General features: G+C 35.9%; 1 protein-coding gene across 1 annotated transcript; it reads left to right on the forward strand.

Moving 5' to 3' along the window:
- Positions 1–272: 272 nt before the first annotated feature.
- On the forward strand, positions 273–17956 carry LOC130434279 (GDP-L-fucose synthase-like). The gene is made up of 11 exons (XM_056764331.1): positions 273–381; positions 497–597; positions 14824–14972; positions 15226–15340; positions 15417–15545; positions 15654–15727; positions 15899–16032; positions 16106–16237; positions 16331–16410; positions 17132–17231; positions 17361–17956. Exons 1-11 carry the CDS (start codon positions 288–290, stop codon positions 17414–17416), a joined length of 1164 nt encoding a protein of 387 aa, XP_056620309.1. The 5' UTR covers positions 273–287; the 3' UTR covers positions 17417–17956.
- Positions 17957–19164: the final 1208 nt, after the last annotated feature.

Genomic DNA, 19164 nt, shown 5'->3' on the forward strand with positions numbered 1-19164 from the left:
TGCTGTGTAACAAGATCAGAACTCGTCAGGTTACGCGGTCTCATAGTGCAGTTACGTGACTTTTTGGAGGAATTTATTCGGCCAGTGTGTTTCCATCTCCCATTATGCGAGAAACAACCTCAAGCGAGCGTAAAAACTTTTTTGCGAATTAAGTGTTTTTAATTCGAAATTCCATTAATGAATTATAGTTATTTCGCCATTGTTTGGTTTTCTATTAGATGACACAGTCGTTTTAGCTATTTTTAGGCTGTGGTTAGACGTCTATTACATTTTCACTGACAGCCCAAATGTTGTCCTGTTCTAGCCTAGACACATGTTCACCATTTATTAGACGTACACGTGTAGTTGCATGTTGGGTACCGTCTTGCTGTTCACTGAGAGGTGCGTCTTAAGTACTCAAATTGAAAAACCTAATGTGTCCAAAACACTTGCTGAACGAATTATTTGTCTGCACTTACCTTTTGATCATTCTTCCCTTTTGTGTGCTTTGCTGCAGGGAGGGGTTCACCCACTAATACGTCACTGATTTATAATAGGCTATCTGTCAATTTTCCTCACAATTACAGTCAGACGTACTCCGGAGACGCCGTTGAGCAGGTAATTCCGTGTGTTTTTATTCTTAAAGTCATAAACTCTATATTCTTCATGTAATGAAGAGCAAAACATTTTGTTTTAATCTGATTTCAGCTGATATAGAGTTTATTTCTAATGATAATAATCAGATTTGAGAACATGATGTTGACTCGAGTCTCATGACATCAAATTTGATGACTTGTGCCTCGACAAAATCAGAGAAGAGTGGTGACTTGACGTACAGCAATGCGTAAACGATGCAAGTCTTTATATATTTTAAATCCAAACATCGAACGGTCGGCTGTTCACACAGGTAAGAGTTGCGCGTTGTGTTTGGCAATGTGCCAGAGAAATCCTCGCTCGCGGTGCGGTGCGCGCTTGCCATTTATCGAAACTGTTCAGTGTTTTAAACAAATAATGCTTATTTCAATTATTCCGTAAATTAGATACAAGTGCTAAAGTGTTAGTATATTTAAAATACTTTAACGTCTTTGTAGGCAACCACTATAAACCCTTCAACCTTAATTTTAAGACGGTTTGTTCATTTCAAACGCGTCCATTTGTAAAGGAAAGGACAAAGCTGAATATTCTCCCTGGTCTTCCTCACGCGCACACAAGTCATTTCATGTCTGGAGATATGGGTTTTTGCATGTCTTCCAAATGAGTTTGCATGTGAATCCGCCCGACTTGAACTGCATTGCAGAACATAGCCCTGATAACCTGGCACCAAGTGATCAGTATCTACTTTAAAAACGCAAAAGAGATGTACTTTTGTTTCAACATAGTGTGGTAGTCGCGGGTCCTTTGTAAGCATGAGGTGGTCAGCTATATTTAAATGGAGAAACGTCCGGCAAACGTAACATCAGTTTTATGAAACATGCAGTTTAGAAGCTAATAAAAGGATTTTTGTAACTATACAGAAATAAAAGCTAACCAAGTATGATTGTAGAATGAAGGGTTTAAATTAAAAAATTGTGTAGCCTATACCACACACATAAATCAGGTGTAGATTAAACGGCATTTAAAGATGGGGTATGTTTGTATTTATATAGTTGTATATAGTTATATATTAAATTTTGGAGGACGGGAGAGCAAACTGTTGCAAGAGTTAGACGGACTGAAGGACACAGAGTTAAAGAAATGTAAGAGAAAAGAGTGACTCATTTCTTACAACTAAAGCACTGCCTAGTCAGTAGTATGCCGGAAAATATCTTAATACTTTCTATACTCTTACAAAAAGGTTGTTCAAATATGGAAGATTCATAGTAAATTAATTATTTAACATGATAATTTATCCCAAAATAGAAATCCGGACCTTATTTATTCACCTTCATGTTGTTCAATAACATTTTACATTTTGTTTTATGTTGTATACTTACATTTTATTGTAATGTTAAATTATTTATTGGTATAAATTAAATTATTAATTTATACAATATATCGTTCAATAAAAAACTGCATTCTGTTTGTGATAAAATATAAGTAAGTATTCCTAAATGAAACCTTGAATATAATATTCAAGACAAAAGAACAAAAAAAGTATAACTTGATTAATATCTAAATTCAAAAATGGAAAGCAATGACATGCTCCTATCTCTCTCTCTCTCTGTTTTATTACTCAAATATGCAAATGGAGGAAAATCAAGTAAATTGGGACACTATTTGACAGAAAAAAGAGGTCATCAGAATTATTTTAAAGATACCTGTATGAAAAAAGCTTGTGTTGAAATATTAATATAGACTTATAAACATTGCTTCCTGTACTACTGTAATAAACAAACAAGGGTTTTACATGATTAATGACAGCTGCTCATGTTTAATCCTTTTTTATGTAATTTTTTTTTCTTTTTGTCTAAATAAACTGTGGAGATTAAGGGTGTGTCAGTGGTTTAACCTGTACTGAACTATCTGTACTTCATTGTGTGCTACCCAGCTAACAATTTTTGGTTTACCAGAACGTCCCCCTAACGTTCAGGAGTGTTAACGTTCTGGGAACCAAGAACTAACGTTAGGGGAACGTTACCTTAACGTTAAAGAAACCAAAAACAAACTTTAAAAACGAGAGGGGAACGTTCCCGGAACGTTAGCCTAAAATATCTTTCTCGTCCGTTGTGCCTCACTAGTACACAGTAATGAATACATCCATGCTGTGTTTTTATCCATCGCTTGTCTAACGTTAATCTAATTGAAATAAGTAAAATATATGGAGGATGAACTCAATAAGATCATTCTTTTAACTAATAATTTCTTTTTCATTACTGAAGTAGCCTGATTTTCGATTCAAACAGCACAGTAACGTTATATCATTTCAAATAAAACCACAATGTGTGTAGGCCTACCTCAACATCAGACATTTTAGAGATTGATATAAAATAACCAATGACTTCACCATAATATTTAAAGCAGATTTTTATTGACAGAAGAATAAAGATTTAATTTTCTTCAGGCTAACAATATTCTTGTCTCACCACAGAAGTACAGCGCGGCTCCGATTTTAGATATAGGCCTAACAATCAAAAGCACTGAGTTTCAGTCTTTACATCATCGTCTGTTGATTTAGATGTGTCAAACCAATCGAAAAATCACGAAAATATAAGTTTACTCTCAAATCTGTGCGTTTAAAAAAACACTAAACTAATGTTTAATTGGGTGAGGTAAAACAAAATGACCGTAAATGTTTTAAATGATGGGAGTGGAGGATGCACGTGCTCGAGCGCACACAGATACAGTAACAGACAAACACACTAAAGAAATACACACAGATATATATGATTGTATTTTCATTTAGCTTAACTAGTTTTTTATTTTCAGCCATTAAAGGGCACATTTATTAATTTAATTTGGACTGTATAACATCTGTTATCTTATAATTTCTGTATTGCAAATGTCACTGACATTTACCAGTTTTAACTATTTTTACCATTAAAAAAACAAAATAACCACCAGGGAACGTAATTTTCTGGTTATCTTATGGTTGCAAAATAATAACCAAAAAATGAACCATCAGGGAACGTTACTTTCTGGTTATTTAAAAAAAGAGCCTGCAACGTTATTTTCTGGTTGTAAACCCCCCTGAAAATAACATTCTTAGATTGTTATTTTTTGGTTCCCAAAATAATAACCAAAAGGAAACCAAAAACTAACGTTAGGGGAACGTTCTGTGTTTGCGTGGATGAGGTATCGAGTTCCCCCTCGTACACGGACCCCCGATTGATTCTATTGGCTGAAAGAACGTGTATTTGGGTACTCTTTTAGCGCCTGATTGTAATTCTTGCGAAATTACATTACGATACACGTCACTAAAACTTTGCTAATATTACCATTAACTAGTATGTATATGAGGCTATAGGTAGTGAAATCAAACAAATCTCGTTCTTACTGTTTTAGTTAGCTTACGTATCAACTAGCATAGCATAGAACTACGTGGTTAGCAAGCTAGCCCTTGACCTGATGACAGGTGTCAGAAATGTGTCCGAGTTATGGGTACCTTGGTCTGATGTCGTGCTGACGCGTGCCAAGAAACTCGCGACTGCGAGGCAGTAAGGCCTCGATCCACTATCGAGCGCAGTTGCTTCCCCCCTACTGCTTTGATGAAAAGCACGATGGGAAGAAACGACTTGCTTAGGACAGAGCTAACATGCTCATGGGCTGATATCTTTTTTTATCAAGTTTTCCATTAATAAGTCCATTAACTGATGTGGTTTTTGTGTGGAAAAAACCCATCTATGTGAAATATATTGTCCTCATAACCACCTTCAAGTAAAAACAGAGTCAATTTAGTTGCATCGATTTCATCTGCGATAAAAAAACTGCCTTTTCATTTTTTTATTGAAGTTAAACAAAAACATTACAAAACTAAATGGTATACAGTCTTCATTCAAAAGCATTCATTTTAAGAGGGGATGAGACAAGAATAATAATAAAAGTAAGACAACAAACTAAAAAACAAAGAAGACAACGAAGAAACTTTCAATCCATCCATATGAATAAATTCAAAACAAGAAATATAATTTATGTTATCGAAAAATAATATATTGTCTAAAAGTCTATTCGTCTAATTTTGTCTAATAAAATTCCAGCTTTTTATTATTTGCTTTTGAAAGCATTTTTTATATTGTCCCAACTAAATCTTAAAAAATATAAGCAGGGTTGTTAACAATACTAAAGTATTAATATTAATTTAAAAAAGTTTGACCTCCTTATCACAGTTTCCATGTATTTTTTTATGAACGACATGTTAAATTCTAACACATCTTACTCATTAAACCACAATTATTGCACTTTGTCCAGGAATGACATAAAAATAAGGTCAGAAAGAAAATATGCTATGTGTTTTCTGGAAATGCTCTTTTTAAATACTCGATTCTGATTGGCTGGAAGGTTTGCATGAATCCCTTTAAGCTCCATTAATTAAGTTTTATTACATTTGAAATTTATCTGACAAAGTCATTGTACTTTTCATCTGTTTGATCTAAAATGTCACTGTAAACATCAATAAAAGCCATGGTATAAGCGGGATAATCCACAGCTAGCCTTGCGTGGCTAAACCTTAGTTGTTGCACAACAAGAGGTCAACGTAATGTGATGATATTACCACTGATTCTCGTCGTGATGCAATATTACATTACTTTAATGAACATTATAAATAAAGAAATCAATTAAATAAATTATAGAATAATAAATGAATATATTGTATGTTGTCATACATCTGTGTTAGATTAGGCTATATCGAGTTGATGTACTGTAAATGTTTAAACTAATGTCAATAAACTCCCTCGCGTTCCGGTTCCCCCGGTCTGCTCATGACCAGAGGCATCATGCGGTCAATCGAAACTAAGCAAATCCTTCTAGTGGAAATTTGTTTGATACAAATAAAAGCAGTTGCAATTCAATTTCATCGATAAAAAGTGCTTTTAATTATTTTTATTAAAGTATAACAAAAACGTTACAAAAAAAAGATGGTTTACGGTTTATATTCAAAACCATAAATTTTAAGAGGGGCTAAGACAAGAAAAATAAAAGATAATACAACAAACCATACAACAAAGTTTTACATTTCACAATTTTCAATCCATCCATATTAATACATTTAAATCAAGAAATATAATTGTTATTAACGAATAAGTCTTACAAAATTCCAGCTTTTTATTGTTTGCTTTTGACAGAACTTTTGAATATTGTCCCAGATCATTCTTAATATAAACAGGGTGATTTTTAAAAAATACATTTGGGAATACAGTTCTTAGCTAACAAAGTAAGTTATTAATATTTATTTTTCAAAAGTTTGACCTCCTTTTCACAATTTCCATATTTATTTTAAACGCCATGTTTAATTCTAACACATTTTACTAATTTAACAACAATTATAGCACTTTGTCCAGGAATTAAGTAAGGGATTAACGTGGAGGGTGGTTTAAATCCTTTAACGCAATTAGCTGCTCCGGACAGGGTTAATTTCCCAGCATAAATTGCCATAGTAGCGGAGTTACAACCAACAGAGAACATGACACCAACCATTACTGACCAAGGGAACACTTCTATTTAGTTGTCTTGGTTATTTAGCGTCTTTTTGTTGAATGAGAGGTGCATCTTAAGTACACAAAATAAAAAACCAAGTTTGTGCAACACACTTGCTAATCAAACTAACTGTATTCACTTACCTTTCTCCTATTATTGACCACATTCTTCATTTTGTGTGTTTTGCTGCAGGGAGGGTTTCACCTTAAACGTCACTGATTCATAATAGGCTATCTATTAATTTTCCACACAATTACAGTCAGACTTCCGGGGACGCAGTTGAGCAGATAATTCCGTGTTTTTATTCTTAAAGTCATAAACTCTTCATGATAGGGCCTACAGTTAGTTCTGCAAAACCTTGCGTTTTAATCTGATTTCAGCTGATATAGAGTTTATTTCTAATGATAATCATCAAATTTGAGAACAAACTCAGTTGACTCGAGTCTCATGACATCAAATTTGATGACTTGTGCCTCGACAAAATCAGAGAAGAGTGGTGACTTGACGTACAGCAATGCGTAAACGATGCTGATAACCTGGCATCAAGTGATCAGTATCTACTTTAAAAACGCAAAAGAGATGTACTTTTGTTTCAACATAGTGTGGTAGTCGCGGGTCCTTTGTAAGCATGAGGTGGTCAGCTTTATTTAAATGGAGAAACGTCAGGCAAACGTAACATCAGTTTTATGAAACATGCAGTTTAGAAGCTAATAAAAAGATTTTTGTATATACAGAAATAAAAGCTAACCAAGTATGATTGTAGAATGAAGGGTTTAAATTTAAAAATTGTGTAGCCTATACCACACACATAAATCAGGTGTAGATTAAACGGCATTTGAAGATGGGGTATGTTTGTATTTATATTGATTTACAATATTTGTTTAAATTTCGGAGGACGGGAGAGCAAACTGTTGCAAGAGTTAGACGGACTGAAGGACACAGAGTTAAAGAAATGTAAGAGAAAAGAGTGACTCATTTCTTACAACTAAAGCACTGCCTAGTCAGTAGTATGCCGGAAAATATCTTAATACTTTCTATACTCTTACAAAAAGGTTGTTCAAATATGGAAGATTCACAGCCAGTGCATTATTAAACATTATAATTAATCTCGGTTTTATTACTCAAATATGCAAATGGCGGCACTTTTTGACAGAATGGAGGTCCTCAGAAATATTTTTAAGATACGTATTTGAAAACAGCTTTTGTTTAAATATTAAAATTGACTTATAAACAATCCTGACTGAACTACTGTGAAAAACAAGTAAGGGTATATGAACAACGACATCGGCTTATGTTTAATCCTTTCCAACGTACATTTCAAGCTTCTTTTCTGTCTGAATAAACTATTATTGAGTTTAAGGGCGTGTCAGTGGTTTAACCTGACTTTGAACTATACGTTCTTCATTGTGTGCTTCGAGTAAGGGCGTGTTTACCATTTCGTTACCCTAAGCAAAGTCAAGACCTGAGGCTTATGAAGGACCAGGAGAGTCATGTGTAAAGTAATAAAGCATTTAATTGTTTAATAACTAATTCTTCAATAAAAATAGGCATTAATTTTATTATTAAATTATTTTTAATTTCATTTTTTAATTCAAATATAAATAGGCGAATTGACAAAGTAATTTGCTATATATTGTTTTAATGGGCAATAAAAAGCGTGATTGTAAAAATAATTAATAAATGAAATATTAATCCATCAATAAATACTTCAATTTAAAAAGGGACTTGAATTCCTTTATAAATAGTGGAATTTCAAAATCTATTTCAAAATGCGATTTAAAAAGAGGAATAAATAATTGGATTTACCCAGCAGGCACCGGACGTCAATGTAACGTCAGAATGATGTTGGACTCCGACGTTGCATATTAGTTGAAAATGTAAATCGGGTTGATGTCAAAACCCAACGTCAAACTGACGTCAATCTCCAACGCTGATCAAATGTTAAATTTTGGTTGTAAATAAAAGTCGTGTTGACGTCAGAACCCAAAGTCAATCCGATGTCAATCTTCAACATTGTCAATTCGGTTGACATCAGAATCCCATTTTGGACCAGTTGCATTGCAGTTGGTTGATCTCAAAACTGGAAACACTGTCTTTAAATCAAGCTCGACCTCTGAAAAGATTTTTGTCCCAAATCAAAATCGTTACCTGTCAAAAACCAAGGATAGCGGTCAAATTTTGTTGGCATGACATAAAACTTTTAACAGATGCTGGTTTTTGTTGTAAAAAAAAATTAACATACCGAGAAAGCATGTTGAGAAAATGATATAATCTGACAAATTATTAATTTCAGAACATTAGCAAAGATAAAAGTTGAAACTTAAAGTGAAACTTGAATCCACACATTTTGGGTGGTTTTATCAGAAAAAAGAAAAAAAAGAGATGAACTGGATTGTGAAAAAAATCTTTACATTTTTTAAAACAAGTTTTACAAATATTTCACATGTTTAGAAAAATAGTTTGGATCAATTTTTTTAAAATAAGATTAGATAATTAACCATCTACAATCTGAACAGAATGTAAAATAAATATTTAATAACTAAAACTGAATAGTTGCCACCTCCACCAACTCTGTCTGGTACATATTTTAAACAAAAGGCGATGGTCGCTCCAATGTTTGCCTCCGTCTCCTTCAATGTTTTCTGGACACTCTCTGTAAGAAATATGAGAATTCCACAGAATATTTTAGACCACTTCAATTCTGACTACTACCAGTATAGTAAGAGACTTTCAACCAGTTTCTTGAAATAAAAATCTTCTCTAGCTTTAATAGCCGTGAACATTAAACATTCCTGCAGGTAATTGCTGCAACTAGATACTGTTTCAGCTTTTGATGCATTTCAGAAGTGCTGAGCAGACAATGACATGAAAAAAACATGAATGCAAATGTCTTAAGGTAAATTAACATATATAGGACATGTCAGTATGAATGCTAAAACAATTGTTAGAGTTCTGAACAATTAAAGATCTCAAATGGAATAAAGTTATGCTGGCGACAGGAATGACCTGCCAATCAACAAGTGTATATAGGAATGTTTGTTTTATTTCTGTGTGACAACTGCATAACTCTGAAAAAAAGTTTTGACAACACCAGAGGGATACCACAGTTTCTGAAATGTAATGTGACATTTTTTGAAGGTAGCAGATAGATTGATCACAGCTTGACTACAACACGTAATAAGTGGTTTTCACTGAAATACCAGAATTTAAACTAAACAACCCTCAATGTCACAGTGATGCAGAACTAATATTTTCATTCTTTATTTTTACCTGTGATAACAGCATACGGGTGGAGCTTAGTGAAGGCAAGTTTCCCTTCATATGAAAACTCCCCATGACCTCATTTGTCATCAACCTGTGAATACAAGAGGAATAATTAATTATACATGACACATTGAGCCAGTTGAGTTTGTTTAAACTTCATCACTTTAATTAGGGTTGGGAACTTAGAACATGCCAGTTCTTATCTAGAACAGGATCTGTTTTATTTTAAAGAACCGGAACTGTGAGAGATTAGGTTCCTGAAAGTGGTTCTAATGCGACGTATGGCCAAGTGCTGTGAACAACTTTGGGCAGCCATTTTCCATGAGGCGTGTCACAAATCAAACAGAAACGCCACACCACCTCTAATAACTGAACAGACACATTGTCTCATTGGTCCTGTGGGTGCTAGATTAATGGTCATAGACTAACCCAAATTGGCAGGTTATAATCTTATTGCAGCACAACTGATACTGCGCCATTTCAAATTGTAAAACCAGTACCATTTTAACAACTTGGCCCAGTATTGATACTGAAAGTCAGTAAGTGTCATGATTCCGCTATCATGTCATGTTTATTCTTGTTCGTGCAGCTGAGTCATGGCTAAACCTAGGGTTTTGTGTGAGAAGGACATGGCGTGGCTTAATTATTGGCTGTCATGCGCCTTTTCATGTCTCGTCTATGGCCCCGCCCCTCTCGTCTCCTCGTTAGCTTCCCTTGAGTGTTTTATTACCCACACCTGCCTATTGTTAATAATCCTTTTGTTCGTCTCCCTATTTAATGCCCTTGTATTCTCTGTGCTGGGCTCGTGTGTCTTTTAAACTTTGATGTCCGTTTGCTCGTCTGATTCTGCTGATTTATCCATATGCTGTGTCCCAGCGTTTCTGCTCCAGCACTCTGAACCTGAGAGTTTTTGTTACAGTTTGGCTGTCTCTGTTATCTTAGTTATTTTTCCCCATTGTGGGTTTTTGTTTTAGTGTTTTATTAGCTGTCCACTGCACCCTACTTGTAAGTCGCTTTGGATAAAACCGACTGCCAAATAAATAAATGTGTAAATGTGTTTTGGGATATTTCACAGTATGAATTCAGCGCTATTACTAGTCTTTAATAACTACATAAGAAGTTGGAAACATCAGCACATTCTTCCTACAGAGTCTTCCTGTATGTAAGCAATATAAATCATGTTCTGTATCAAAATTATTTTTGAATCAGCTTTACGTGTTACAAATTTGATAAAAAAAAAAATGCAGATTAACAAAGTAGGGAAAATTAAATGTGAAAAGTTGTGTGAAACTGTTATGGGTACTATGTTACCTGATAAGGAGAAAGTCAAGGGGGGTAGATTAAATGCATGAAAAAACTAATGAAATTTGAATGGATTTTAATGGTTAATAAGGATGGATCATTTAATAGCCTTTATCTAATCAGATGGCCTTACATTGTGTCATCTCACAAGGTTTCTTTTTCACTCGCAGCATGCGGAAAAAAATCCTTACAACTAGGAACGAGATATTTTATTTAACGCTGAAGATGCGCTTCGTTGTTTATGTCAAATGATTTTACCACTTGTAGCCACTAGGGGGGCCCCCAAGCTTGCGGGGCTCTACGCATTTGCAATAAAAAAAAAACCATGCAACGAAAATAAATATACGCGAAATAGGCCTATTTGACAATTACCAGATTAACAAAAGAGAAAATGCTGACAAGATCCCAGCCAAGGGCGTAGCAAGCTTTTCAAAAGTGCGGGGGATGGATGTGGTTTGTTTGTTAACAATGAAAACGATGAATGGCAATGACAGAATGGTACAAATGGTATAACAAAAGATATAAAAAGCTTCCGTTTTAAATGAGTAATACTAGAAAAGTATAAAAACACACAGCAAATATGTCAAAACTACACTGAAAATACACAACAGTAGACTTGCTAATGAATCCGAATCCGAAATACTTTAATAATCACAGGGGGAAAAGACCGTGGTAAACTTGATAAAAAAAACCCATAAATATACTGCTTAACAAGGACAATTTGTCCCTCCCCCTCGTCAATTCCCTGCTTTCTTCACCACAGTTACTTCATACATTGCATGCCAAATAAATAACCGAATTTAGCTAGCTTCTGTACAATATCCAAATTTGCATAATGCATTAGTCTAAAAAACAATATAATTCAGAAAACACTCGACATATCAAGAAAACATGAACAGAACTTTTTCCCAAGCACATAAAGGTTATTTAAAAACCTCGAAAGCATAAACACTCATTCAAAGTAACTGGAAAAGGGAGACGTAAATAACCATAAATTCCCATCTCCTCAGCACGAGCTGACCTATACATCTAAAACACCAAGAGAGGCGGGACTTAAAGCAGAACAGCCAATCATCATCCGGTCACACTCAAAGCCTGAGTGTCCTGTTTGAGAGGGAGGGGGAGGAGTCAGCCGCATCGAGCGCAGACACAGAGCGTCCGGAGAGCGACTGCTGTAAGGCGTTTGCACAAAACTGCGGAAAAACTGCAGAAAATGTGCGGGTGTTTAACCCTCTCACCGGGGAAAATGATCCCCAACGGGTGCGACGCCCCTGAACCCAGCTAACAGTGTTACGTTGTGACGACTTACATGGACTGGACAATATTCGTTGGCACGACGTACCTGTTAGGGTTTTGGGGCAGAAGAACCCAATTGCAGGCAGACACGGGGATGAAGGGGTTAACAAGGGAATTAATTTATTAAACAACGCAAAAACCCACAAAGGGGGTAAAACAGGAACGAGATAAATGATAAACACAGGCAACACAGGAGCAGAAACGGACTACGCTGACATTAGACTAAAACACTAGACAGGATTACAATAACCTATCACTAACTAGACTTACTTGACACGAAGACACTACAGGCCGGAAGAATACTAGAAAATCAAAGGCACGGAATAAATCGAGACTCGACACAAACATTCAGATGAAAAAGCACGAGCACAGGATAAAAGACATGAGGATCATATAGGGAAGACAGACAAAGGATAATTAACAGGGGCAGGTGTGGGTAATGAAACACTCAGGGAGAGTAAATGAGGAAACGAGATGGCGGGAACAGAGACGCAGACCGGAGAGAGAGTATAGCAAGCCGATAGGATCACTATCTCTCCCCCCACACACAACCTAAGGCTATGCCATGACTCCGCCCCAAGACCAAGAATAGACATGACATGATAGCGGAATACGTGACGAGGTAACATTGGACGTTGCTGATTACCTAATGAAGACAGACCTTGAACCATATTCGTCGCAGTGACTTACCAAATAACATTTCTGAGACATGACGAGCATGTCCTAATTACCAAACAGTCACGTTGTTAAAATCGTTTTTTATTTAATTTAAATAATTATCATCCATCACATGGAGGATTTAATTAATTTGTGATTTCATCTGTGAGTTAAAGATTAAATTTTATGCATAGGAGTAATCCTCTTTTCAAATATGTATAAAGCACAGTATAACTAACGATTAATAAAACTCAACACAGCACTGTACATAACAATCAGATGTTTTACTTATAGTACATGACATAATTAATCAAAGACTTCAACACAAATCCAGGATTTAAAGCAGATATTTATTGACCGAGAAAAATAAACATTATCTTTAAGATTTACAGTCTTGTCTTACCACATTTAGCAGGTTGTTCGTTTTAAGAAACAACTTTCAAATCAAAAGCGTCTTCAGTCACACTCACAAACATCGTGGTCGGTTCATTAAAATGGGAAAATCACTAAAATATGTGTTAACTTTCACATATGTTAGGTATAAAGTGAGAAATTTCTTTTAAAGGGGTCATATGACACAGCTAAAACAAATATTATGGTTTGTTAAACACATATCAGGCTGTGTGGTAAAGATAAATGACTGTTAACGTTTAAATGATGTTTCAGTATGCACGTGCCTTCTCTGTACTCGCATCATTAAAACATTAACAGTCATTACTGTTTACCTCACTGACTGATATATTACTTAAGCGTTTTTTTAAAGGGGTCATATGCTGCGAACACGTGTTTTTTGTGCCTTGGTGTGTTTTGAGTTGCATGTATTAGACAGTAAAATTGCTAAAATTTAAGTGCCAGAATGAAAGATGCATTCTATCTGAAAGCAAATGCTCACCCAGACCTGCCTGAAGCGCATCCTGTCACCACACCCCACAAATCTACATCAGATTGACACGCGCAGCAAATAAACAGAAACACAGTTTTACTTGTGCTCTCAAATTAAACTCCTGTTTTAATAGCTGTGAGAAATTGAATTTATAGAATTTGTCTTGACCAGTAGCGAACCATCAGGGCCCTCTGTGATGACCTAAACTATTGTAAAAAATGATATTGATAACTTTAAAATACTATTTCCAATAAAAGTCAGGCGATTTTAAATGGTCATGGTCAATTTACATGATTTACATATATAAATGATAAATGGTCAATTTACTACGGTCAGTTACATACGTTTAGTTCACTGTTTCGTTAACAGCTTTATTTGAAGATTGATTATAATCATAGTTTATTCACTGGTGAATCTGTGTTGACTGTCTGCTAGCACACGTTTTCTTTGCTGAGAGCGCTCTGTGTGAGTCTGTGTTGGTGTTCTGATCAGACTGGGAGGCAGTGTCTGTCATGTGGTCCACAATTCCATTGAAGATCACATACACGCAACCCGCCTATCATAATGCACATGTATAAAAATGAGTGTTATTTTGGTTATAACTATCTTGTTGTGTTCGGCTTGTTGCGTTTCAATTATGGAGTAGCATTGTAAATTTATCATGTGGTAAGTGTGATGGTATAATGAGTTCCAAGGGAAGAATCTCAGGATGAGACACCTCTGGGACCATCGGACTTGGGACCACCGGACTTACTGGCGAGGCGGCCATGATGGCTGGAGGCTCTGTACTGGCAGCCATGATGACCGGGGTGACCACCATTACTGTGGAGCATGCAAGCATGCGCAACTAAAAAGATTTAGGGGCAGCCTCTTCCTCCACCTCTCCCATGGTTATAGGGGGACCCATAAGACAACAATGCAAAGTCAATAAATTGAGCCAGGGACCCTCAAGGACCATAACGGGAGATGCAGTGTTTGTAATGATCATTCACAAACAGTTCTATGAGAACAGAGTAAGAATCAGTAATGTCCAAGAAAATCTGTACACGGTCCTCAAGGGAATTTTTACAGCGTTATTCACAATGATGAGCTTTGATAAAAATCAAGGCGTTTCAGAAAGACCTCTTTTGAACTGAAATGTTTTGTAGAGGGGCTTTGTGTTCTGTGTATGAAAATTAATTTCTCGTAACGTATTTGTTTAATCAAGTTTTTACCTCTGACATGAGATCCTCTTGTAAATTTGCAGATGTAATAAAGAGATTTCTAAATTCTCTCTCTCTCTCTCTCTCTCTCTCTCTCTCTCTCTCTCTCTCTCTCTCTGTGTCTGTCAGTTGGAAGGGCAGGTTGTGACGATGCGTGTGTTGGTGACGGGTGGTAGCGGGCTGGTCGGCCGAGCGATCGAGCGGGTGCTAAAGGAGGAGGGTGAAGCAAGAGAAGGAGAGGAGTGGATATTCCTGTCATCCAAAGATGCCAATCTCATGTAAACACTTCACCAACGAACACACCCACAGAACAAATGTATTATTGACGGTTTCTTATTAAATCTAGACGTGTCTCAGCATGTTTCTCTTTCATATAGATAATCTGTCTCTATCAGTTAAAAGTCACATAAAATATGATAGACCCTTCATTTGTTTGCAAGCAGGCGAACCTACAAAATCAGCAGAGGATCAAATCATTATTTCCCTCACTGTAATAAAATATATTTTGTTTTATTGTTGCATTGACTTTAGGAACGCTGAAGAAACAAGAGCAGTCTTTCAGAAACATCGTCCAACGCACGTCATTCATTTGGCTGCTATGGTGGGCGGGCTCTTCAAAAACATGAGACATAACCTGGACTTCTGGGTAATTGGTAACATTAACTTATGTATGACATTAATAGTCAAACTGTATATTTACTCCACGTGTCTCTTCATTTCAGAGAAATAACATTTACATAAATGACAACGTGCTGCAGGCGTCTCATGAGGTCGGGGTGGTGAGAGTGGTGTCCTGTCTGTCCACATGTATCTTCCCTGATAAAACAACTTATCCCATCGACGAGACTATGGTACACACACACACACACACACACTTTCATTTGCTAATGCTGATGCCTAACTTTCTCTTAGAATCATGAAAAATCTCTTCCGTATCTCTCTCTCTCTGTCTGTCTCAGATCCACAACGGTCCTCCTCATGAATCTAATTTTGGTTATGCTTACGCCAAACGCATGATTGATGTCTACAACAAGTTTGTTTTCTTACTCTCTCTATGACGTGTGCATTGATCATGAGTGAATTTTCACGACAACATTCAGGATGAAATTATTTGTTATATTGTAACATCATCAGGTATCAAAAACAATAGCCTCAAATAACAAAAGAGTATTTATTTTTTCCCTTTCATGTGTTTGTGTTTCAGGGCGTATTTTGAGCAGAATGAGCGACGGTACACCTCTGTGATTCCCACCAACGTGTTCGGACCTCACGACAACTTCAACATTGATGACGGTCACGTGCTTCCCGGACTGATTCACAAGACATACCTGGCAAAGAGTAAGACACGATCACTTGAGAATTCACTCACATGAAGAGAATTTCATCTGATCGACATGCGTGTTGTGTGTAGAGGAAGGGAAAGCGCTGGAGGTTTGGGGCTCCGGTCGTCCCCTGCGCCAGTTCATCTACTCACTGGATCTGGCTCGTCTGTTTCTCTGGGTTCTGAGGGAATATGATGAGGTGGAACCAATCATACTGTCAGGTACTCGCTCTGACCGACACAACTCATCTTTGATTTGTCATATCATGTCGTTCATCTTCATCTCTCTGTTCATCTCTCTGTTCATCTCTCTAGTGGGGGAAGAGGACGAGGTGTCCATCAAAGATGCTGCAGAGGCTGTGGTCGAAGCGTTTGGCTTCCAGAATGATGTCATTGTATCCTTACAAACACTGATGATGTCGCACTGATGATGTCACTGCACAACTTTACTCTTGTGAACTCTTATCCCTTCGACTCCTGTCTGCTGTTCTTCCTTCTTCATCTCTGTATGAAGTCGACTCCAAATAAAAATGTCTGCTGTGTTTAAATGTGAGGCCGTGCGCGTAACTGCAATCAAATCGTGTTAGTGAAAGCACACCATTGTTTCATTCAGCTTAAAAAAGTAAAAATCAGCAAAGCCAATAAACCACAATTCATATAATATGCTGTATCTGTTATTATAGCATAGACAAAGATAAAATACATTTTATATCCTTATTGTTAAATGTCCTACACAGAAAGACAGGGAAAGAGTCACAATAAGGACACACAGTAGGTACTCTCATTTGAAAATTGATAATTGAAAGAATAAATTCTAAAAAAAATAGTAATTGAACAATAATAAATCTAATACATAACTAATAAACTAAATATATAAACATAGTAAACCATAATTAAAATAATACGGATAAGAAAACATTAATGACATTTATTAATGACAACAGATCCTGCAATACATCAACCGGATGTGTGAAATTCTTTTACTGTCTGAATGAAATATTTTTCCACAGAATGTCTGGAGACTTAAGTGCGTTCATGTTTGCATGCAGCAGAGAAGAATGTGTATGCTGTCATTCACACAAGCACACGTATGAATTCTTAACTCCTCCCTCTCAGTATGACACCAGCAAAGCAGACGGTCAGTTCAAGAAAACCGCCAGCAACGCCAAGCTACGCAAATACCTGCCAGACTTCAAGTTCACACCGTTTAAAACAGGTGAAGACGCACAGACAATCACACTTTACAGTGAATTCAAGTCACACGTGTTATCTGTATGAGTGCGTTCAAATTCAGAATGAAAGAAGATACTGCAATGAGAAATATGCGTTTGTGATTATTTTCCAGCCATCAAGGAGACGTGTGATTGGTTTGTGGCCAATTATGACATCGCCAGGAAATGACGAAATCATTGGATGTCTTGAAACTGTTCAACTTGTGCACTTTTACAAAGATGAATCTTATAAACTCTTCTCGTGATTATTTCAACACTGTTATCTATACAGTTTATTTGTGATTCTAAATGTTTTCATCTCTTTTTACTGTTCAGGGTTTTCTTACTTTCTAGAGATCTGTTTATTTAAATAATAATACAATCATATATAACAGGGATGTTTGAAAAGAAACAGTATTTTAGTCAGAAATGAATATCATTTGTCTTTCTTCTTCAGAACAAAAGAGCAGATATTTTTTAAAGAATGTTAATAACCAAACAACACTGAACCCCATTGACTTCCATTTTATTTTTCCATTTAATTTAATTTTATTATAATATTTATATATTATAATATTCAACACAAAACTACAGAATTTTTCCAAATATCTTCTTTAGTGTTTCTCTGAAGAACGAGTCACACACCTGTTTACTGTGGCGATGCTGATAGTAATCCTTTTTTTAAATGACATTTTAAACCCAAACTTTTAATAAATTGTTAAACTGTAAACGTTTCGTAGTTTATTATTGAAAGAATGTAAACTTCTTCCGTCCCCTTGTCTAAACAATATTCTACGTTTGAAGAGTCTAATCAACTGAACACACAGAGTTTCAGGCCTGGAGACAAAGTTTGACACAGACACAAGTGCTTGTTCAATCAGAGTCCAAAGTTTATTTTTAAGGACTAATACTTATAAGCTTGCATCAGGAGGCGTCATATAAAACCACCAAAACAGTGGAAAATCACCAGACTTACTGTTTAGTCTTTCCTCCTGAAAAATCATATATGATTACATATTTAATATTACAATAATAAAACAATTGTCTATAGGCATCATTAGGAACCTTGATATGGAGAACAACAGATACTTATATCAACATAAGACACCATAAGACATGATACAACTTTCACCGAGGTTAAACAACAAGAAGGTAAGGCACATCTTATGTGAATAGAAGCTAATATTAATAGTAATGAAAACGAATGAATACATATGATACATGAACTTTGTATTAAAATCAGATGCAATATTTGTAGAGGACAGGACGAAATCCAGATTCTCACAATTATACATGCTTTCTCCTCTTAAAAAGATCCAGATAGGCTCAAACGTTTGAACGCAGAATACACACAAATTGAAACTAAAAAAAGGGAGTCTGAGATGTCCTACTAGGATCCTGCAGTAATCTTCTACCTCTGCTTTTGATTCTTTAATCAGTATTTAACAAATGAATTTTCCAAATGTTCTTTTTATGATTGTGTTCATTATAATCTCAAAAAGTGAGGGTACACAGTGACTATAGGAGAATATGGAAGCATTTGTTTTGTTTTAAGAGTTTTCAGGCCCATAGCTGTTATAAATTTCACTGTAATCCGCTACTTCTTGGGGCTTTATGCTTTATTGTAACACGGCATGATATCAGTCTCTGAGGTAAAGGTACGCAACTGCATTTTCAAGATAAAACAAAAAGGGAAAACCACAACCCTGGTGCTAGGGCTTACAGCGAACCATGCGGGGCCAATAGCCTCAGACCTTTAGCTCAAAGACTGAAATCATGACAGACGCTTTTTCTCCAAAGCGACTTACATTGCATTAACCTATGCATTTATACTTTGGTATATGCAATCCACTGGGATCGAACCCACAACCTTTGCGTTGTTATCTCAATGCTCTTACCACTCAGCTACAGGAAAGCTTTCTAAACTTATAAAAATAT

Source organism: Triplophysa dalaica, chromosome 13 (genome assembly GCF_015846415.1).
Source record: "Triplophysa dalaica isolate WHDGS20190420 chromosome 13, ASM1584641v1, whole genome shotgun sequence".
Lineage (NCBI taxonomy): Eukaryota > Metazoa > Chordata > Actinopteri > Cypriniformes > Nemacheilidae > Triplophysa > Triplophysa dalaica.

Bases quoted from the DNA above. Each gene is read 5' to 3' on its own strand.
- LOC130434279 (XM_056764331.1), top strand. From the start codon at position 288: ATGTTGTCCTGTTCTAGCCTAGACACATGTTCACCATTTATTAGACGT. The intron at 598-14,823 runs GTAATTCCGTGT...TGTGTCTGTCAG, and splicing joins CCGGAGACGCCGTTGAGCAG to TTGGAAGGGCAGGTTGTGAC. The intron at 16,411-17,131 runs GTATCCTTACAA...CCTCCCTCTCAG, and splicing joins GCTTCCAGAATGATGTCATT to TATGACACCAGCAAAGCAGA.